The 23,912-nt window shown below is 46.0% G+C and overlaps 1 protein-coding gene across 1 annotated transcript in view; it reads right to left on the bottom strand.

The window, feature by feature from the left end:
* The window catches only part of GPC4 (glypican 4), a 67,721-nt gene that overhangs the window by 26,022 nt on the left and 17,787 nt on the right, over positions 1 to 23,912 (bottom strand). Inside the window, exon 2 of the mRNA XM_086619469.1 lies at positions 10,439 to 10,597. Within this exon, the coding sequence (XP_086475595.1) occupies positions 10,439 to 10,597 (159 nt within the window). The remainder of the gene's footprint in view (positions 1 to 10,438; positions 10,598 to 23,912) is intronic.

Here is a 23,912-nt window from a genome sequence, read left to right as displayed (position 1 = left end):
TCTGGTCCAACCTGATACGGGAGCAAATCCACATTTTACTGCTTCAATCCATCTCGCTGAGCGCCACTGATGCAAAGTCATCTTGTCACTCAGGGTGATGCTGAGGAGGATGAGAGCAGGGACGAGGGCACCAGCACTGCCATCCACAGAGCACAGCCACCACAGCCACAAAACCTTTCCTGATGCCAAGGAGAAACTTTGAAATCCCTCTGTATTGCAAAATAAATCCTGTGGATGCTACGGACTTTGATGCTCAAAGGAATACGACATTTCCAATGCAATTAACTTTTAGAGATAGAAAAGGCAGTAATCAGCAGCCAAGCAATCTATAGCTCTGGGCTCTGTTTATTCTTTTAACCTGTTTGAATTTCAGGGTAGAATTTCAATGCCCAACATTCCGGGAAAGCCTGGAGATGTCACAAAAGAGTAAGAAAGGCTAGATGTGACATATCTGGTACTTCTGCACTAAGAGTCTTGAGAAAGAAAGAAAAAAAAAAGAAAAAAAATATCTGCTTTTGAACAAATCTTTCCATAAAAGAGCACAGTGGGAAAACATAACCATAGCTACTTGGCAATTTCCTTTTTTTCAGGTAATAAGATGTATTACCTGTTTGCAGCTTGAGGGCAGACCAGCCCTGCCAGTAACCCAGCACAGAAGAGCACTGCACCTCCCCAAGGGGCTTCCACACAACATCAGCTTCCACCACCTGAATAATTCAAAACAATCTTTCTTCCAAACTGCGGATACATGAAGAAACACAATCACTCCACCCACTGCGAGGCACAGGGCAAATCCCACCTCCAGCCAACACATCTGCTTCCTTGGACTTTTGTACTTTTTTTTTTTTTTTTTTTGCCTTGGATTCATAGGTCTCATCTGAAAATATCCTTTTTTTAAGTAAGAAGGAATGCAACATTTTCCCACTCCTCAGGCTAACATCTGCCAATAATACGTATTAAGAGTGGGATTTTCATACAAGAGGGCTTTTGATGAGGAGAGCTTATGCCCTGCTGCTGTAGGGCACAGTCCTACCTAAACCAAAGGCAGCTCCTGGAAATCAGATGAACACATCAAAGGGGTGAGTTCCCCTTTACCCACAGGCAGGTTTGGCATTTCTCTGTGAATGAGGGTGACAGAGGAAGAAGCAGCAAAACTGCCTGGTCTAAGCTGCCTCCTGCCACCACCAGCGCCATCTGCCCCTCGGCAGGACCGAAACACCGGTGTCCTCTGCTCCTCCAGCCACGGCCCAGGAAGGGAGTCATCAGGGCTGAACCCATAGCTGACCACCATAGGAGTGCAAAGTTTTGCCTCGAATTTTCTGACCTTCAGGAATGAAATGCATTTATTTCAGAGAATAATTTCCCAGAGAGAAGCATGGTGCTCCACAGCATCTCGCTTGCTCCTCTTCCAGCAACTGCAAAGAGTCAAACCAGGAGCAAGCCAGGGCTCAGCACCAAAAATCCACAGGTTTTCAAGCAAACAAAACCTTAACTGCAGTGAAAAAAAGGCAGAGAATCTTATCCAAGAGCTCAGCAAGGCCTTTGAGCCAACACTCTCTCTACAGATGCCCATCCGTTGGCCACGTTCAGGTGTGCTGGTGTCCTTCCAAAAGAAGACCAGGGCTACCACACACCTTTCTGCTCCCAAAGGCTGCCGGACATGCCACATTTCCCATGCACCAGGTTTGCTTAGTTTAGAGCTGTATTTTCAATTGGCCTTACTCGGTTTGAGGTTTCCAAATTACCGATGCAAACAGACACCAGGTAGACGAGCAATTACTCAACACACCTTAAAAAACAAATAAAACCAGGCTCAAGCACGCAGAGGGAACATGCTGAATTTTTATGGGCACAATTAATTAGTTTCAGATAATTTGCCACCCAGCTTTTTAGGTATACTTTTAATATGTTGTCCAGATTATGATTAATTAAGGACCGTCTGTCTTACCGAAACCTTTAATTTGCTTGTCTGTACAGACAATTACACTTTCTAGTGTGTACGGGAGAACACCGCCACAAAGAGATTAATTATATTTTCTCATAAAATGGTTTACTCATAAAATATCCACAACAGCAAGATGGATTCCCAGACCAACGTTCCTGCCCGAGCCGTGGCCCCGAAGGCTGTGCCACGGTGCGACCGGCACCGGCACCGTCCCAGCGCCTTCGCAGAGGTGCATCTGTGGATGCAAACTCCACCCTGCAGCTGCTCCTACCATGAGAAGCAAAACTCAATCCAGACAGATAAAAGGAATTTGGAAGGCAAAAGAGATGAATATTTCACAGCTCTTTTCACCTTGAAGGTGAAGCCATCTGTAGCCGTGCTACCTACTCCAAAGGAAAAAGCTATTTTTATTTTTTTTCCTAAATGTGCCTCATTATTTTTAATATGCCTTCACTTCCTTTATTGCATATACCACATTTGTAATTTCCACCAGGGAAAAACAAACCATAGCTTAACAACCTTTTTCCAGCAGTGTTGAGAAACCGATGAATACATAGTGTTAACACATTTATTGAATATGAACTCAGGAAGGGCAGGGCAAGTCCACAAGCTGTTTCTCTATCCTGTTTCAAACATGTGTTAGCACTTACTGACATGGAAGAACTCTTCTGCGGAGTTTGAAGAGGTACAGGCTTAAATCACACCAGTGTCACAGCAACAGCCCCAACATGTGAACCTTGGAGAGCTGGGAGGGACAACAACATCTCCTCAAGCTTTGCTTGATTAGCAAAAGGTTTCAAGGCAGTAACAGCAATCAGGAAGCAGCCTCAGAGGAGAAAAAACAACCACCAAAACCCAGGATTTCCACAACTTCTTGTTTCTGGGGGGCCCAAGAACATAATCTTCATATGCACCCAGGGTTGGCAGGAGCCCAGAAGAGCAGGGAAGGAGCTAACACAGTGTGAGATCACCACCATCGCACTGAGACCCAGCTCGCTAAAGGAATAAGAAGCAACAAAGAAGCGGGGAAAAAAACAGCATGGAGATTGCTATCCATGATTCAAGAAGCAAATAGCAGCATGTTGCATCCTGCTGCACATAACAGTTGTTCCATGAACTAGGAAAGCAGAGACAGCAGAAATGCTCTTGGTCCATCCCATGCAGCAGGACGAACCCAGCCTTTGCATCCTCCTCCTCCCCATTTCCAGGGACCATCACTGCTCACATGTCCAGTTCTGGCTCAGCTAGAACAGGTTTCTGCTGCTGCTCCCACACTGCTTCCTTCTCAAGCAGCAGGTCCTTCATTCCCAGCTCTGCCATCCTCCTCCTCGTGACCACAACTCAGCAGCAGTTCTCCCCAACACACCTCCCTTGCTGCTGCTTCTTTTCCCTCCATTTGCTTGCTCTTCACTCCCTCCCCATGACTAATTTTCACTGCACCCATTCCTCAAGCTCTACTGACTTTTCAAACACATCTATTATTTCTCAGCTGCTTTAGCCTGCTGACCCAGGTCCATTCGGTACCAACGCACCGAGTTCCCACCCCAAACAGCAAACATCAGCTGCAAAATCTGAAAACGAGTTCCTTCGGGTTGCCTCCCACATACTCCTATTTGGAGGAGCTTTCTGGGACACTCACTAAGGTATTTCACAAATATGTATTTTTCCAAGGCTCCCTTCCTACAACTGCTGTTGAAAAGCTTGAGGAGAACCCGTGCTGCTGAACGACAGGGATGGCTTTCTTGTTCCCGTTACCTCAGTTCCCCTCATCTCATTATGTCTGCACTGAGAGCTCTTCCAGCTAGGGCTACCTCTCTCATTTGTTCATCCAGCATGCAAATGGCTGGACACTAAGACATTACGGTACATTAGACACTAACAAAAGAGCTCCAGCTCTGCACCAGTGGACTATCACACCCCCAAGCCCACCATAAGACCCCAAAATGCCACCAACTCAACGGGCATCTCGAGGAGCAGCTCCCAGGACTACATAAGCAACCGAAGCCGGCACATAGGCTAGGTGACTCCTTTGTGCAAGAAGGAGAAAGAGAGAGTTAATTTTAAACAGACAAACAATAGCTCATTGACTGGTTGACAGCAATTAGTAACCAGAGAGCACCAGGCACCTGTTCTGCTTCCTGTAGCCAAGTACAAAGCATGCTGCCCGCATCTTCGCTCTTGAAAAAAAAAAAAAGCGTAAGAGAATTTTTACCTGTGATCTTAACAGCAGAACTGCTTGGACCCAAGACGCTGAAGACTGTTTGATCCCTCCAAGCCTGCACAGAAAGTGGCTTTGCCCATTGTTAAAGTCTTTCCTCAGTTACAAAATCTCACCATTTTTTTTCTTCCTCCTCTCCCACCCACAGGGCAGGAACCCTCCTCCCCACTTTTAAATCTCCTCCTCCTGAGACAACTTGACCTTAAGGATCTTTCTGAGCCTCCCAAAACAGAGGTCTGGTGTCTCTGCTGCTGTCAGATGAGCATCACCCTTCTCAACGAAAAAGACTAAAAATCCCAGTGCTTTTTGTACCTCCTTAAAAATCTCCAGATGGAGAGGAGCCACTTAAAAGAAAACAAAGAATAAACAAACATCCACAGCACAGACAGCAGACAATTTGTTTCATTACTGTTGCAGTGAGTGGGAAAGCACAAACAAAAGCCCACAAGTCAGATTTTCTAAAGGAAGTGTTCTGGTGGTTGCTCCCTCCTGCTTTCCTAACTCACTCCATCCCTATCCCAGGCAAGCACAGGTCCGAAAGCAAGTCTGAAGGACCAGCTCTCAGCAGAAGGCAACGCAAAATTTGAGGGATCTTCCCACCATTTTCTGCCCTGGTTGGTATGAGGTTTGGTGCCATCCCTTTCTGGAGAGGGAGGAACGAGGCTGTGTCTTCATCTAGATGTGAGAGACAGCAGGTAAAACAAAACCACTGTATTATTTCTATGCTAATGATGCAGTCACCGTCAGCGAACTCACCACAGCATGGGTTGTACTGGTAGAGCTCTCTCCACCACGCAGATTTATTCAGAAGTGCAAACATCACGTGGCTCTGGCACAGCAAGCATCAAAGGTCCAGCAGGTCTCTAGCCTCAGCCCTCCTGCTGTGCCATGGCACCCCGAGCTGTCTCATGCACGAGCAGCCAGGACTAAGCTCACAGTCCTGGGTGCTACGGACACTGGGAGACCCTGGCACACAGGCAGGACAAGGCCCTGGGTCTCTGCTCTTGCAGGCAGTTTCCGATAAAAGAGTTAATGCGAGATGAAGGTCCCCGAAGGGCAGTTATTTTGGTTAGGCAGAGCGTCCCGATGGTCTGCCAAATTCTAACTATAGGAGCGGTGGGCTGGGTACCTGCAGGGCTCGTCTTTCACCGTTTGCCTCCGCACTGCCTGGAGCAGCGGAGATGAGACCACCAAGAGCTTTCCCTTGTCCCTCCTGTCTTCATCTGTTATTAATATTTCCCAGCCATGCGTCCCATTGTTCCAACACACCTAAATCCTACCCCTGGAGACAGCAGCTGGAAACCAAGGGTTATCTGAACAATGAGACCTAAATTAAGAAATGAGATTACAAGTGGGTTTTTTTTCCAACAGTTTTAGTGGGGTTTGAAAGGTGTTTGGTCAATGCTCCTCCCAACTAGTTACTCGGGCTCAGCCACAAACCAGTTATCAGAAGTAAATCAGTATTTGCGCACCCAGGAGTAACATAAAGCTTGTGCTAGAAGATCAAAGGCACCCTGGGATGCTTCAAAGACGCATAACATGACTGCACTTTATAGCTGTGGCTACTCTGCCCAACACAAACACACAGCCCCTGAACAGGGGAGGCCCTCTCCAGCCCCTCTGCCCAGTCCCCGTGCAGCAGAAGAGTGGATGCACCAAGGTCTCGGGGACTCCCAGCCGGATCCTGCTACTTGGGTTTGGTTTCTTTTCGCTTATTGTCCCAAAGGCATTTTGTTTTACACCTCTGTATTTGTTTTATCTTAAACACTAATGGAAAAGTCAGAAGGAGCACATGGGGAACCAGACTCTTGGCATTTAATAGCTTCCCAGATGCTGGCTCAGGCTGTACCTTTTTGTACAAATCTTTGTCACTTGGGCACTGGGAACACCAAACCTACTGCTAGCCCAGCTCAGGGATGGACCACCCCACGTTCGTCTCCTGTACATATCATTCCTGTACAAGAAGGCTGCTTGCCTTCCCTAAATCCAGAGCACGCAAAGAAAGAGACAAGACTTGGTTTAAGTGCAAGAGTAGAAGTGTTTATGAAATGCAGGGGCAGAACAAGCAGCTGCCTTGCTCACAGGGGCTAGGAGCTCTGCCCTCCCCAAGCACTCTGCAACTAGCCTACCAAAAGTCATGTCTCCTCCCAGAAAAGGCCTGGCACAACAGTTAAGTCTTCCGAGAGATTCAGGAGGTGTCTTTAATAAGAAAAAACTAAGAACATCTTATCTAGGAAGCAATGGAATAGCGGAAACACTGAAGAAGAGTTATGAGCTATGTCCTGTCCCTGCTCCAGTTCCTCAAAACAGCTGAGCAATTTCCTCAAAGCACTACTTGGCGAACATAGATCCCGGCACGGAAAACTTCAGCCCAAAAGGGCAAGGGAGGTGAAGGTTCGAGTTTAATAAACAAGATCAAGCATTTATGCAGTCTTAATGTCACCATTAATCCTATTAATGTTATTAATCCTTGGGAGAGGGAAAGGCAGAGGTACAAACTGGTGAAGTTGGGACAAGGCAAAGGAGATTTTAAACACATACACTCACTGGGGGTTTTTTTGTTGTTTTTGTTTTTTAAAGCCCTGTCTGATATATCTGCTTCTGTGGTGTGAGATGTCATTGCAGTCGCACAGCTTCGTGGCTTTCCCACGGCTGTCATTGTCACGGAGGAAGATGCTTGTGCAGCCATAGAAATCTCACCCACTAATTTCTCAATGAAGCCCATAAACGTGTATCTGAGATCATGTATGCCAGAAAAACAGTAAATCTTCACCTTAAAAACATATAGCTATAGGGAATCCAACAACTCCTGAAGTATTTTTCATTTTATTAAAAAAGCATTTCCCTTACTGCTGAAAATAAATACCTTACTGCAACACTGGGAAGAGGTTAGTGGTTTATATTCCAACAGAAGAGACCCCCAGGAGCACACATAGCTTTATTCTAAGTGAATATTTAGACAGGATATATAAGATATGGGACTCCAAAGCTCCAGCCTTCTCCCAGTGTCTGCAAAGCAAACACACGCAGGAGGATCTGACACTGTCACATTACGCATTAGGAGCCAAAATTACTTCTGGTCAGCCCTTTGGGAACGGATAATCAGCAGCTTGTTCCATGCTCCCGATTAAGAGGAGATAATCCATTTCTGTACGGCTTTGGTGTCAGATCAGAGCAATTCTGGCAACGGTTCCAACGACACACAGCACTCCGGCAACAGCTGATGCAAACGCTCCAAAAGCCACGGGGCATCACAGCCTCCATCCAAAGGACGTGCCGCCACTTCGACTGTCCTTTTGCAGCAGCAACTGCTGCAAAGGTCAAGCACATAGCGGAGGCAGCACAGGTTTGCCTCTCCTCTTGGACCTGAATGTCAAGGCTGAGAGCTTAGCAGCTAGAAAATCCGCAATAAAGATTTCCAAAGAGCTGGAGAACCCTGTTTACTGCTTGAGCTGCATCCTGGAGTGGCTTTGTGCACCACAGGGATGTCTCACTGTGAGAGGAGCATCTGTCCCACTCGCTGGGAGACCAGTGAAGTGAATTCGATCTCTGTAATAACTCATCTTTGTCTGCACGATTCCTCTGCACAGCTGTAGTGCAGAGAATTTCTTGTTAAACAGAAGAAGAGGCATGGCTCGGTTTGTGTCAGCTTGATTTTCATTTGAACAGATTTAGGTAGTGGTAATGAAGCAGTCCTAAAGAGCTGCAAATGCTAAAATCCACACGCTGGCCAGTGCAAAGCAAGAGCTCTAGAAGGGATCCCATGCTTTTCAAATCTCATCCCTAGAGGTCAGGACAAATATGTGGGTCTTAATTGTCTCCCTCTCCTCTAGGTTGGGCACATCCCACTAAAAAAAGTGGGAAGAATTCTGAAGGAGAACTCAAACGTGCAAGGCAGAACAGATCACAGCTGACCCAATGATCAAGCACCAGCATCAAAGAAAGGCAACACCACACCACAACCAGCCCATCACTCAGTAAGAGGCTCTTAAAAACAAACCATCAAAACTAGCACCGCAGTCTTGGGCATGGCGCTCCACAATTTTTTCAGAAGAGTCTAGAGAGTCTGAGAACCTCAGAGGGCAGAAGTCCTCAGCCCACCCCAGCCACCAGCAAGACTGCTGCTGGAAAGGGGGTGCCTTCAGCATCCAGGTGACTGGGCTGGAGAGAGAGAGGCCATCAGTCTTCCAAGAGGTAAATGATGGAGGATGGTAGTCAGTTAGTCTCTGCTTCCACCCCAGGTAAGATTAAAAAATCCCTAAATCAGCTTTGTCTGCAGCAAATGAAGACTGAGATCTAATATTAGCACATGCTAAAAGATGGGGCCATTAGGCTTGGGACATGCTAAGGAGGTTGCTAATTCTCCTTCATTAGTTTCATATAGGGCAGGGAAACACCCTTCAGGGACAGGCTGGGCACAGTAAATCCAGCTTCCAGGAACAGAAGCACACCATCCTCTTCCAGATTTGCCTGCCAAGGACCTCCAGGCCTAAGATCAGGATGAGACCAGCACAAGGCACACTGTGAGGGGCTGACAGAAGAACCAGGCAGCACAAACAAAACAGCTGGTACAGGACTCCCTACCAAAGATCACCCTTTGAGCGGCATCCAGCTCAGCTTAGCTTAATATCCCCCTCCCTGTGCCTTCGTGCAGTCCTGCAGCCATCTCTCACCCTACAAATGGGCAGACACACCTAGTGATACTCTGCACCACGTCAGGGATGCTAATACAGCAAACCCGGCATGCTCCTTGTTTTCAACACTGCATTTCAAAAAGCCTCCTCGTTCATTTAAGGTGAAGCTGATGCTGTTCCCCTGGTCTCTTTGAAAGGGCTTATCTATGAGCTGGATTTCATTAAGTGTCTTGTTCTGCATTTAATAAGCTTGCAAGTCTAGACACTTTGGTTCTCTCTCTATCACCCCTTTGGTGTACCAGCAGGTAGAGACAACAGAGGTTAGGAGGAAACATTTAGCTAGTAGATTTAGATGCTATCAAGATGATTGCGTAATTCTACTTTGACTCACTGCAATTTCATACGAAGGGACTTTTTTTGCTCACCTGAGTACCAGACCCTTTTGGAAGGGGCTGCTACCTGCTGCAGTAGTGTAAACGAGGTCCCTGGAAGGTTCAAGGTACAGACTTTGGGATATTAGTAGAAAATCCATACGGAATCAATGACTGCACAAGGGAGAAAAAGGTCCAGAGGAGCTGTGAGGTGGAATCACCCTCTACTACCAGATAGCAATCACAATGTACAAGCAGAACAGAAGTCTTGGCGACCCAGTCCACTTGACTCTTCAGATATTTCCACATGCAACTGGGTGTCACTTCACTCCCCCAGCCAACAAGAACAACCCAGGCAGGAGCCTGACGCTCTGCGCCTCTCTCCTGGGGATGCCCCGGTGCAGGGACACAGAGGCCCGGAGCACCAAGGCATCTGGAGAGCCTGGGGGGAACTGTCACGACCAAGAGCTCAGCAGCAAAACCAGGAGATGCTGCTTGGACTTCAGATGGGTGCTGTGCCCAGTGCCTCAGCATTGACTTCAGCTGCTTGAAAGAGGGATGTACCAAGGTGTTCTAGAAAAAAAGGTGCCTGGTTGTAAGGTTGGTAACGCTGGAAAAGTATGGGCCAGCTGCCTCTGGAGGGAGTTTCTTCCTGCAGCTCCCATGAGCCAGGCATGCCCCACAGAGACTCAGTTTGACAGAACAACGCTGCAGATCCGAGGGCAATGCCAAGACCAGTCATTTACTTATCAGGCAGCAGTTGGAGTCGCTTGAGTGATGGGAACTCAGCCGAGACTTTGTTCATTTTGCTTCTGACCCTGCATCACACTTCAACCTTCGGCCTCTGCACGAAACCTGCTCTGTATTTATCTGCTGCTCTGCTTAGTCCCAAAGGCTGAGATGGATACAAATCCTGTTGGTTCACAAAACGCTGGGAAAGATCAGTGTTTTAGTGGATCGAGGCTGCAAGATGTGCATGTTACATTTACACGCGCTGCAGGGATGTACCAACAAAACTAACTGTAATCTTACATTAAGAGCAAAAAATCAGAAAGACAGACCACTCTCTTGGGAAACAAGCAGCCATAATCAGCAAATATTTCTCTCTCATGGCACGGCAAAACAAGGCATGCTCTGCCCCCTGAGCCATGAGTCATGAACTTCCCTAGCAAAGGGGGAGGCAGAGCAGAACAACTGCATAGGGAACAACAGGATGGGGACTTTTTACTTTTTATCCCAAGGAGAGGAAGTTCAAGGTCTCTGCACTTACCATCAAACTTCTTGTAGCGGGAACTAAACATGGTTTGTAAGTGATTGCTAAGCTCTACGACGGCGTTTCTGAAGTCATGTTTACTCTGCTGACTGTACTTCTCCTCCATTTCTTGAGAGCAGCACGTGTAGCCTTGCGAGCAGACTTTCAAGTGGTCACCTGAGAAGCAGAGGAGAAAACATCCCGAGTTAAAAGGATTCTCTATGCGAGGGCAAAGCAGTCAGCTTGCAAGGACCCAGAGCACCATCTCCTCCCAAGGAGACCCCCTCACTGTAAGTGCTGGACCAGGCATATCAAAACCTGATTCTGTTGAGGAACTTTAGAGCAACACATGTAAATACCACACCTTGTCTTTCTCCAAGAACATTAAAAAGTGTCCTCTTACCTATTCAGTTAATAAATGGAATAAACAGATACTCATCTTGCACAATATACTTTGAAAAACTATCAAGTTGACCTGCGTATACTATGATATCTTCCATGAAGGTTTAGCTGAGTATTTTAATTACTTCCAATTCATTCAGTTAATACATAACACAATATCAATGGCAATGGTCCTTTTTGTACAGACAAATCCTTTTTTCTTCACCCGTCCCACCTCCAGTTATCACAGGAGAAGTAATCTCTCTCAGAAGCAGTTATCACCGATACTAAAATATACTTGTTTTATGCAACGGCTCATAAAAAAAGCTTTATATTTCCCAGCTCTTAATTTTACAGTTTTCTGTCATCATCCTGGGCAAAATCGGATGTTTGTTTTTGGAGAATTCTAACAGATTTTTCTTCCTTCATCCTGAAAGATAACTCCTAAGAGTCATCTGGCTCGAGCTGGCTTGGTCAGAGGAATCAAATTGCTTCAGTATCTTCCATAGTTCCATTTCGAAATTTCACAGATGATCTGGCCCCATATAATTTGCTTTTAGAGAGCCTCACTGCAGTGCAGGATGAGGCTGTCCTCTTCTAGCACCACCAGTAAACTGTTGCTCTCAAGTTTTGCAGGCCAAGATAAACTCTCCGCATAGCAATCCTCAGCTCCTCTGACAGGTCCCACAATGCAGCACCATCACAGGCAGGTGGGCTGATGCTGAAGTGGTTCGAACTTGGGTAAATTGTGCATATCTTTGTCAACGCTGAAGATCTGATCAAAACAAGCAATCAGGATGAGAAACTCATCCTTCCAAGTCAGATGGTATTTTAAGACACAGCCTACATATAAGCTGCTGCCTTCCCTCCTGTTTTACACCCCATTGCTAAACCCTACCCTTCATCCCGAGGAAGCAGATGGAGAAGCGAAGGCTCTTCCCTACCTGCTCACACCCTGGAAGCCACCAACAACCTCCAACCACCACCGAGGCTCTCACAGCAAGAGCTGCAAAGGACTAGTCAGCCCCCTACACAGAAAATAACCTCTTCACAACAGGCTGCAAACTTGCTGAAGAGCCATCCCACCTGCTAGAGCAACAGAAGTGGGTATACAGAAACAAAAGCAGTTTTTGCACAGTGCAAAACAAAGCCTGCCTCTGACTAACACAAGCAGTTGTTTCTCTGCTTGCCTTTTGCAAGATCTCTTCACAACATCGTTTGCCCAGCTATTAAACCTTTGCATCCTTTTGCATGACCTTCTAGCCCAGCAATGTTAGCATCTCTCCTTTCAGGCCCTTAAGGGCCATTTTAAATAAGACATAAATATTTTTATATCTGTATCTATATATATAATTCCTAAGAACCTCTCCTCCTAAATCTATTTTCCTTTTGCACTACAGGGTTTGTTTGTTTTCCCTGGCACTACCGAGAGACCTTGACCGACACATAATTCTGCTGCAGCTGATTTATTGCACAAGACCGTCCGCTGCTCTTGAATTACAGAGAGCTTGAAGTCTGCTACGGGAAGCAGCACTGCTTAGGCAGAACCTTCAAAAAAAACAGGAAAAAAAAGAAGTCTTGCCATCTCCTTACTGATATATTTTACTTTCATGGACTCTGTTTCTTTCCATCTCAGAGGAACACCTCCAGTGGCAAATACATGGCATTAAGGGGTGCAGCACCGAGGGATGCAGTTCCATTTGGCTTGATAAGTCATTTAAAAGAGAAGAAAAGATGCATCCAGGATTTTCTGATCCTGCCCACCAAATCCATCCTGGAGAGTGTCTGGGCACTCCTCTATGAGCCCGCCTTACTAGCAAGCATTAAAAAAAAAAAAAAAAAAGAACATGCCCAAGCACCATCACTTTATTTCACTCTGACTCACTTTGCTCCAGTTTCAATACAAGACTAGGACTTTTTGACACACAGTGAGGCGATAATCACAGCTAGAGAGACAGCTAGCTTACACGTGTGACAATAACTTCATTTCAAAACTCCTGCAACATTTTCTTGTGTTTCTTTTTCCTGAATTTCTCATGGAAGTGTACGTTGGAAATATTTTACCTGAAATGCATGCCATGATTTAATTATCATTTCCATGATGCATGCCTGCCTTTGGTGTTTACAACTTACATACTGCTCATTCTTGTGTGTTGGAGGGGAAGTCTCTCCCCTCCTCGGCAAATTCAAAGCTACTGATAGTGGGATTTCTTTTCCTAGTTACATTTTGCAGACACTTCTGAAGTTGACCACAGATGCCCTGGGATCCCTAAAACAACTACTCCAATTTATTTATGATAGAAAAAATAAACACCCAATATATTTCACAAATACAAGTAACAGTTTTATATCATATTTATACTATTAAACTAAAGTTACCAGCCCAATCTAACGTTACAAAGCAAAATCATTTTTCTGTCATTGCCCTCGTCACAGATTTGCATGGTGCCTCCCCAGGACACACGTGCAAAGCCAAGCAAGGAGAACACTACTGACAGTGAATTAAGCTTGCACAGATCCTATTGGGTTGATCATTAAGAAATTATGCTCCAAAATGCAACTCAGACATTCAAAAATGAATGACCAAGCAATCTAATTATGGAAGATATTTCTCAGTCATGTCAGCACTATGTGGTCTTGGCTTGTGATCAAGAATTAGCTCTGTCTGGAGCTCTGGCTACTCAGTGCTAATCACAGGAGGATGCACTGTGTTACCAGTGTTAAAAACCAGAAAGTTTAGGGCTGTGGGCTGCTTTTCTTGCAGTGTTCTTATGTCATAGTGGGAGATACCAAAGGAAAGTCACTGGAAGACACTGGGGCCTCTGTGTTCTCATGGGGAGGGTTGTCCTTAGCACCTCTGCATCCCAGAGAATATAACCTCACTTGAGCAAAGCACCAGGCAGTGACACGGTTTGCAAGAAATCTCATGTGTAGTCTTTGTTTTTAAAAAAACTAGCAGAGCAGATCCATTCAGCATCCATCCACAGGACTCATGTTCTGTGTTCGCAGGGACAGCAACACAACATCCCAGTGTCCCATCACCTGCCTGGGTGACGGATCCATCGCATGCCCTTTTGGTGAGCAGCTGTGGTGCTGGGAACTGCTTATAGCTCCACAGACGGACCCTGAATCACAGCATCATCAGGCAATGGCTTCAAAACAGAATAGTGTTATGACCACAGCATGCAGAGGGATGAAAACAAAGCCTGGAAAGCAGCCGCTGCCAGCGGTCCACATGAGCATGGACCAGTTAGGTACACGGAAAACATCAACCTAGAGCTAAGACCAAAGACAACACTCTTCGTTCTTCCAACCGGCAGTGAACTCCTCTAAGGAAAAGGAGTGAAAAATATGAGTGTTCAGGCCCACTTAAACAGAGATCTAATGTTTATGTGTATTATGTAAAGAACACTCATGGTGTGCGCTCAGTGTCAAGGCCACATTCGGTAACAATTATTTCCCAAGTTAAAACTCATCAAACTATGCCCATACAAGGCAACTCTTCATCTACTGGTGAGTGGTAAAGACTCGGCAGCTTTTGTAATTTATCACCATGTGAGCACAGCAAAAATATCACTCTGCCACAGCTTCCTTTCAAGTTAGGCTTTTTATTGAATTGTTTGGCAGGGCGTGCAATCATCACATCGGGAGCTGCATGGCAAAAAGAGCTTAAGTAGCAGAGAATGACTCCAAATATCTACTGCATACACACACCACTGCTGCAACTTGTCAGGGATTTGCAGCAAATCTTTCCCATGGCCTGTAGCAGGAAGACACTTCCTCTATTCTATATTGCATATGAAGACAGAGAGAACACGATGGACCAAAGTTACAAAAGCAGCTTGCTCCTTGGCTACTTAACAGCACACCTCTGAGGAACGGAGGTGGTGGTTTAAAGATAGAAATGCAAAGGGACACGATGTTACCATCTGTACATCCAAGGAGACGTGCTCAGAAAGGTAATCTTGCAAACTTATGATTTAAGCCATTACAGAAACACCACATTTAGCAGAATCCAGGCACACGGAGTTTCTTCCAAATCAAGTAACTATTTTGCAATGTGTCAGAAAACAAGTTTTCATCGAATGAGTAAGCGTGCAGCGCAAACTCAGGGGCTCTGATCTTGAAAAGCAGTTGCCTTCATCAAATAATTTTCCAGGACCTTTTCAAAACGTTGTTTCTGGATGTCTAACAGTCCTTCCCAGCCTGCTTCTCCTCGCCTTGACCAAGTTCACACTTTTAAATATACCTAGCTGCAAAACTAACCAAACTTTCAGGAGAGGTTTGCTGGGAGGTGGGAGGGGGTGGGGGGGGTGGTTATGTCTTTAAAACACTCCCATACACAGTCTAGCCCTTCACTGCAGCTTGGTAAACAAGCCAGAGCAGTTTATGGTCTGAGATGTTACTGTTGAACTTTGCTCCCACGTGAGACAACAGGCTGGGTGAGCTGGGCTGGTGGAGGAGCAGGAGGCAAACACTGCCTGGGGACCGGCGAGCAGGGCCACCACTTCAGCCTTGTGCTCTGCCTCTTCCCTCTAGCACACATCGGCTTGTGTCATCTTTAAAAGAGTTTTATGACTTCCTCTGAACCAACTACCAAAGGAATCCCGGACTGTAATGCTGGGCTCTAATCCGATTTCACACTAGACTTGCCTTCTAATTATCACAGAATATTAGGCTTCCACCCATCATATATAATTGACATGCTACTGAGGCTTTACAAAACCCCCAACAAAGATGACAAGAAACACTAGCATCACCCCTGAGCACAGCTCTGCTGCTCCGGCCCCACGTTAACAAGGGACGAGAAGAAGAAAGAAAAGCGTGAGCTTGTGATCAACTCCAGTGGAGTCAGAGACAGACAAGGCTACCAAATCATCCACCCAATCCGATCAGCTTCAATTTTACCCAAAATACTGAAACTGCTGTTTTGCTGGCTACAAGATGAGCTGTGGGATGCTCAGCACCCCCAAGAACAGCCCACAAGCTCTTGCCCATCTGCAACTGTGCTGCCATAACCCGTACGGGCTATTGGCACAACTGCACATCCCACAGCCACAACTGTCCCTGCACCCTACAGCAAGGCTGGGTCACCCTAATCCCTGCTTATGCCACTTTGACTATCTGTTAACAAAGAACACTACAGAAACACAGATAGTGTCTTGGCATATAAATATTTCCAAGTGAAATGACACTAAGCTGCAAACACCAAAGGAGAGGGGGAAAAAGTGACCATACTGCCTCTTCCCAGCTGTCACACACACATCCGCTGCTTGAAGGTGCTGCTTTTTGCTTGGCATAGGCAGCAAACTTGAATTTTTAGTTGATGGCTCTTATCACAGTACTTCTTTTTCAGCAGGTGGTCAGTCTTCCTCGCTTGCAGTGTGAGGAAGCAGTGCTGCTGTGGGACTTGTGTTTATTGTACTGGGGAGAATACTCCCACAGAGACGGTCGTGTGCCAGGAAGGAAGAGATGTAAAACAGCACTCAGGTCCTGCTAGCAGAGGTGATGCATCCACAAAGGGCAGCAGAGTTAGAAGTTTCTAAGCTCACATCCTGCAAACGATGCAGTGCTGCAAGTACCCTCTGATCGGAGCAGGTCATACCAGGCTGGCACATTCAGAGCTGTACCTCCCTGGATGCTCCCGAGCACACAGTGCTATTTTCAGCCCGAATCACTATTTCGGCTGTACACTTCCAGAAGTGCTTTGGGCAGTGCCCTCCCTGTATCTATCACCAGACACAAAATAACATAACCCCATTTCCAGTACAAATCATTTCCCATCCTAAAGCCCACCGTCACACAACCAGAGTCAGCTTCCCTCCTCCTTCCTCAAAATATTTGCAATTCTTACTGGGATCTCATCCCAAAAAGCATGAAAAGAGAGAGAGCTCGCCACGTACCCAAAGCCAGTTCCTCACCATGGAGGTCAGCAGTCAGCATCATCCTCCAGCCAGGCACACGGCCAGCCCTTCCACAGCCACAGAAGTCCTAGATTTGACCATGGATGCTCATCCCCATCTGCACCCCTTTCTTCCAGCCACCCAGGACTTTTTAAGCCAGAAGACATCCTCACACACCATTGATTCCCAAAGCTGCCTAGTAGGGTTATGGAAGTACCGCAATTCAGCAGCGTGTGCCAGCGTGCAGCATATTTAACATCCCACTCAATTAGCAACCGTTTTATATGAATGGTTTATTTGCCTTATTAATGTTAAAGTCACTTGTTTCCCCCATGCTTTCGCTGAGGTTATTAATCATGTGCGTTTCAGTTTTTTGCTGATTACTCTAATGGCACAGAAAAAATTCCCCAGACTCACAGAGAAAGCTTATAATATTGAAATGATTTTTTTTTTTTTTGCAAGCCTGTCAAGAAGTCAAAATACACTCTTTGATACCCAAACCAATGCCCTTTCACCTATGCTTAACAACAGTGAACTATTTCAGTCAAGCTTTACTGCATCTGTTAACTCAGCTGCTAATCCATCTTGCAGGCACGGGGAACGCCAGTGCACACAATACCTCAGTGACATACCTCCCTTCAACACAACAAATAATCCTAATTATTTCCATAGTGCGTACCTACAGTTACTTAAATATCATACACAACTGAGGTCCGTCTGGCTTCTATTTTTCCATTTTGCTTTGTTGACAGCTCCAGGTTCCCAAATTTACTGCCAAGAGGGCCAGAGACTGAAGAGAACAAGAGAGATTTATATCCATGTGTGTACATTAAGCCAAACGCACATTAGGAACCTTAATTTTCTACTGGAAAGAGCAACTTAGGACACAAAGAGGGCCCTTGCCTTCCACCCATCCAAGTCCAAAATTACCACTGCAAAGCCCGTCTTTAAGCCGATAACAGAGCTGGGTCCCTGAAGGACCAAGCCCAGGCAAATGCTGCCATTGAGGATGACCAAAGCAATTTGCAAGATCCCTCCAGGGCTGGAGCAGACCAGGAGAGTCCTTCCCATGCTCCTAATGCAGTTTCTTCAGCCCCAAACAAGAGACAAAGACCCGCGTCCGCTCTTTGTGACACCCTGGAGAAGCATCACTGGTCAACTGAGGTCCTCTCCTGCCCTTCTCTCCTGTTGTGGTTGAGGCAATGGAGAGGTTCAGGGGGAGGTCTCTAAGGACCAAAGCTCAAAACTCTCTACAGAACACTGCAGCCCGCGACTGCGCCCTTTGCAGGTGATGTCCAAACGAGGAGGATGGAGGCTCTCACCTTCAGTGGTGTTTTAAGAGTTCATTTAAAGTTAAAACCCTGCTCACCTGAGGAAAAATACCATCGCTGCTTCATTTCCACAGAACAACCAACGATTTCCTTCCTGACAGGGTGGCCCGAATATTGCGAGGTTTTACACCCTGGAAAAATATGCCATGATAGAGCGCACTTTCATTCCAACAAACAGGATATTGAGTCAATTAGTGGCACACCAAACACAAACCAGACAGATGAAGATAATGCATTTCTGCAAACATCAAAGAGAGAGAAACTGCACAAAGACCTGAATATACAAGTAAGGCAAAGAAAAAAAAAAGAATACTATATAATTAAACTTATTATTTAAGCAAACCTGGAGAGTAAAATAGCTCTGGTGAACTAGAGGATTCTCCCTGGCTCTAGCTAAGACAGAAACCTTCAATGAAACCAAGAGCTGTTTCTTAATTAAAAAACAAAATCAAAAACCCTTCTTGACATCTGAGTGAGAACCTAGGATATGCAAATTCTCTTTATTATCAGCAAATTCTTAGGCATGAAATAGTTTTCATAACATGTCTCTGTCTATGTGCCCTAAGTGAGAAGTGTTACACAACGGACAAGTTATGCTGAAAGTTATCTTTGGTTTTTTTCACCTCTCTGTGAGGAAGACAGATACACAAGGTGCACAAGAGATCCATCTCCAGGATAGCCGAGACAGGTAGTGTCCCTGTCCCTCCATCAGCCACCAAGAACAGCTAGAAAGCCCAACACTTGCAGTCAGTAATTCTGGGTATACGTAAGGTAAAAATAAAAGTCATGATGAAAAAAAATATCGAAATCTGCATACAGCCAGTGATCAGACTTCAGAATTCAACAGAAATTGCGCAGCAGATTTACAGCGGTAACCCAAAGAAACACCTACCAAGTATAACTTCATGCAATTAAGCGGGGGGGCGTGGGGGGGGAGAGAGAGAATCCATTGGGAACAGCAAATACACAGATTACTGAAGCCTCAGGCACAAGGAACAGTAAGCAGAAGAGATCTGACTGGGAGACAGTTACTTTCTTTGTAAGTCTTCTCATTTTTTTCCTCAAATTCTCCATTAAGAAGGCAAAATAAAGTCAAAAAACCTGCCTGTTTGTTGGTTGTTATTTTTTCATAAAGCTTTGGGCTACTTGCCAGAAAAGCAGCTTTTAAACCAAAACAGATTCTGCCACAAACACTGTCATTCTAACCAGAATATTTTTCCTTCTTAACAACATTTTCTCCCTCTGCTTTCGGCACCTCTCCCTTTGCGCTCCCCAGACCCATCATTGGGCACATCCTGGGATGCTCGCTGGCACAGCAAGGTACCACACATGGGCATGGAAAGGAGAAGCAGGAGTACATCACGGGCAACAACTTTTCCACTATTTTTAATTTCCCCTCCCCCCCCCCCCTTTTCAAACAGCGCCAATTCCAACGTCAATGCACAAAAACACATTTCAGAGTAGCACAGTAGTTTATTGTGAGATGCACCCAGGCTCACCTATGTGTGCCAGCAGACTGGTCATCTGCTGGCAAGCCCAGATTTGGCAGCAGATGACCCTCAAAGCTTCAGCAACGTTTTGAGTTCATACAGCCCTAGTGATTCTGGGGATGATGCTTTATTTGGAAAAAAAAAAATCAAATTAACAACCGAAAAAAAAAACTCAAAAGAAGGTGTTCATGGTTTTGTGGAGGTACTCTGTCTGATGAAGACCTCCCCAATTGAGAGCTGCACAACCATGGAAAGCAACGGCGATCCCAAATGGTGGCACCAGCATGTTTTAAGACAAGGACCACTGTCCCAAGGCACCTTTCTGACGTCTCCAGCTAGGCAGGGGCTTGACAGAATGACATTTTCCTACACCATCACACAGAGCGGTGCTACCATTTTCATGTGTTAAAAGCTCACCAACTGGAATAAAAGTACTAAGGACATGTGAACTGGCAGCTATAACTCCAGCAAAAATTTTAAAAAGCCCAAAAAACTAAATATGTTTTTAATTCCTTAAATAAGAAACAAGCTCGTGAAATTCAGCCACAATTTCCTGTTTTCGACTTAAAATAAAATTAGAAAAATATCCCAGGCTTTACACAAACAATAATCTAATCTATAAATTGGAACGCAAGAGAGATGTTAATTAACTTCCAGAGACATTAATTTTCTATTACAGGATCAAAAATAGGCACTGCACAACCTGCTGCAATTCTGAGATCGAGTTACACAGAAGGGAAGGAAAAGGAGGAAAAAAAAAAACAACAACCAACATCAAGCTGCAAACAACTACCTTGAAGGGCAGTGTACAAACACACAAATATCTGGAATAGCAGGGTGATGTTTTTCACCCATAAAGATGCACTCCCTCACCCTGCCTTGGGTGGTTTTGGGTAGAGAGACAGCGAGCGGCATGCAGGGGCTCAGTGGAGAGCCAGGACCAGCCACGGCCACCTAAAAGTCCTAAGTGGACATAGTCAGAGGTCTACTGTTGCTCCCCTTGCTTTGACAGCAAAACCCACGCAAATCCCTTGCTCCACACAGCTGCCAAGGGCACAGCTTACTTCCTGCCTGCAAAGGCAGCCTGAACTTTTGGACCAGAGCATCGACTACTTTATCTCCTTCCTCCTGTCACCCCACGTGCCACCGGCCACTCACATCACAGCACCCCGTGCCACTGATCCCCACGGACCCTGCTCGGGGCGGGAGCAAAACTGAGCCTAAGCTCTGCACCGAAGAGGAACACTCCATCTTCTCATTTGCAGGAGTATCGCTTGCTTGAGGTTTTGCGGTTTTTTGGCAGAAGTTATGACTTCTGGTAACTGAAATTATAAACAGAAAAAGACAGAAAGCTTTAAGGGTTCAGCTGCAGCAAAGTCCAGCTATAATCTAACAGTCGAGGTCGTGCCAGGAAATGGGGCACCCTCCCCTGCCTCTGCACATCCCCATCGTCCCCAAAGGCACCTCACAAGATAGAAAATTGTGAGCTTTGGACCATTTCTAGCAGAAATGGCTAAAATCCAAGGGCCAAGGAAGCTTGAGTTCGGTGAGACAGGTTTGCCCATCCGCATCTGCCGAGAGCCACGGGCGAGTCTCATTGCATGACACTGCCTAGCAGACCCCGCGGCCACCACCGAGCCACATACCAAGGGCTTTGCTAGGCAGAGAAGTGTCTGATGCCAGCGTTTAGATGTGAGCAACTGCGTGCAATGTTCTTTCCAGGCCTGGTCTGGAAGAGATTAGTCTTATCTCGGCAGTACAACACGTCTGTCTGGAGCCATGCCCATGCCCCATCTGCCCTTGCCAGGGTGCTGCCAGTCCACAGGGTCCTGGGGGTACCCATGGCACCGAAGGGCATCGGCTCTCCATCCTCTGGCTTGGCAACACGCAAACTTCACTTTGTTCCAGGCAGGGACAAATCTTCTCCAGAGCACAGAAATGCAACATGATTAACTTTTTTGGTCCGGCCACTCAGCTCTCTCAGGTCTCACTTGATGTATATGGTGTTTCACACCACTTTGACTCACTGAGGACCAACTCAAGGGCCTTCACTCCCAAAATACTCCATTATTCAAGCCAAGGAATACTCGTGGCCTTTCTGCAGGACCCAAGTAACCAGCCTGACCTGCAAGGGGAGACAAGGTCTGTCAAACACCTCTGACAGCATCAGGCCGTTTCTCAAAACAAACTCACTGGCACACAAAGTCCTTCAGTAAGAGGCCTCCTGCCAGCCCAAGCTCAGCCCCAGGATGAGCGTTCGGCAGTCGGGGGACATCAGCTCCCTGCACAAAGCGACGGTCATGCAACGTCAGCAAAAACAGAGCCCAGGAATGGCGAGAATCATTCACTTGTAGGAAGCTTCCCACCAACTACAGAAATACTTCCTCCAACAGCCTTGAAGTCTTTAAGGAAGAACCCAACATTTTTTTTCCTTTTTCTTTTTTTTCCCTTTTCCTTTCCAATTCACTACTTTCCATTTCTCCATACAGCAACTAAACCAACCAAACCTACCCAAGTCCTCCACGAACAGGTCAGACCTTCCCCTTGCAGAACAGGGTCATTCCCGGCATGGCCACATCCTGCACTCCTTGCAGGAATGGGGCAGACAATTAGCCTTAATCCTTGTTAGTTCTGTACGTTTCCTTTAAATCCTGTTACCGCATTCCTCCGTGCACTCGAGCGCAGCTCAGCCAGCCTCCGCCAGTGACGGTGACCCGCGGTGCCTCCTGCCTCCTGACCCACCAGAGCTGCACGGGTCCCAAGGGCTGCAATGCTCCCGGACTCATCTATCTTTACTGATTAGTTCTTAATCAGGATGGCAGATGTGAACTAAGGGTGCAGATGAAAAGAGAAAGGTAGAGGGGGAGAAACAGGAAAAAATATTAAAGATTTTCCTCAAGGAAATGTTGTCGTTTGCTGCTTTAGAAGACAACTATGAAAACTTTGTCCAAAAGAGGCATTTGAAGTCTGGCTACTTTCATATTTATAACGTTTGAGTCACTCCAGAAAACCTCCGCCAAAGCAGACTGAGTTGGACTACTACATTCATTTATTTTGGAAGTTTATCCAAGCCTTTGGTTAAAGATAAACAACGTGCCTGGATGTGAGAGAACATCAGAGCCGGGCTGCCGGAGCAGCAGGGAGCTTCCACCCGCTTTGATAGCACCAAGGCAGGAGATTGTATCAGCACGACCCAAAATGTACTTACTCCTTCCTGGAGAGGCACGGCAAAAGCACTGAGAAGTTATTGCTTGTCCTTGGGAGGTATTCTTGCCATACTAAAATTATGCAAAGGATTCAGGTTAGAAACCCCAGGCATGATCAAGGCATTTAGACCTGACTAATTAATGGCCAACAGTTAATAGGCTGGAGCTGTAATTCCTCTGTCCCCATGGGGCTTGGGGGTGCTTAAGCCAAATCTGTAAAAAATACAGCTGCTTTACTGATAGGAAGCACCTTCCAGTCCAAAACACCCTGAAAATCAAAAGTAAAACCAGATTTTACCAGGTCTCCACCAATTCCCAGAGCCAGTGAGTTTATCATTACTCCTAAACCTGTTCCTATCAGGGACGCAGAAAAAAGGTGAACAGTAAACATCTTTACAATTTCATGAAACACTCAGCACTCTTTAACACAGCCCAGGAAAATTCTCCACAAAACAAAAAGTTTTACAGAGCATTAATTCTCTCAAGAGCAGCACCTGCATGTCAAAACTACAAATTAGTCTTCGGAGCCTGCCACCCTCCTTTCAATTTAAAGTTTAAGGCAACATCAATACACCAAAAACCAGGGTCTTTCTTGTGAAAAGCTGATCTGAAAACACATGGTGAACATATTGCCAAATTTGAGAGACACCCCAAAAGAGCGACGATGCAAACTTTTGGGACTTCAAATAAACAAATTTGAACTAATCAATCTGAAAGTCTGGTTTTATTTGTGGCTTTGGGTTTGCTGTTTTATGTTTCTTTTTCTGTCTTCGCTGTTTGTTTGCTTTCAATTACCCGGGCTCCTCCTTATCCCAACCTCGAAACCTCCCTGTTGTGCCGGCCGGGAGGGGGGCAGCAGGACACCAGAGTCATGCCATTGCGAATGTGAGCTGGAGAACGAGCTGGAGGGATGCTCCTTCTTCAAAAGCCACTGGGTTTGCTCTCAAATGAGCTTTTTTTTTGCAATGCCTCCCCACAGCAAGGGTATGGCATCGGCAGCTTGGCGTCCTCTCCTCTGGAGAGGGGTCTATTTGCTCTTTCACAGGCCATCAGGAGGTAGCAAGCAAAGCTTACCAGATGTGGGTTTTATCACCTCAAGTGGAACTACTATTTTCTTTATGGGAATCCTGGTTTTTAAGGTTTTATCAGATCACTGCAATTACAAAAGCTTCACTTACATG

This window comes from Tauraco erythrolophus, chromosome 13 (genome assembly GCF_009769465.1).
Source record: "Tauraco erythrolophus isolate bTauEry1 chromosome 13, bTauEry1.pri, whole genome shotgun sequence".
Taxonomy (NCBI): Eukaryota; Metazoa; Chordata; class Aves; order Musophagiformes; family Musophagidae; genus Tauraco; species Tauraco erythrolophus.
The sequence above is the reverse complement of the archived record's forward strand: the minus strand, read 5'-3'. Positions and strand labels throughout refer to the sequence as shown.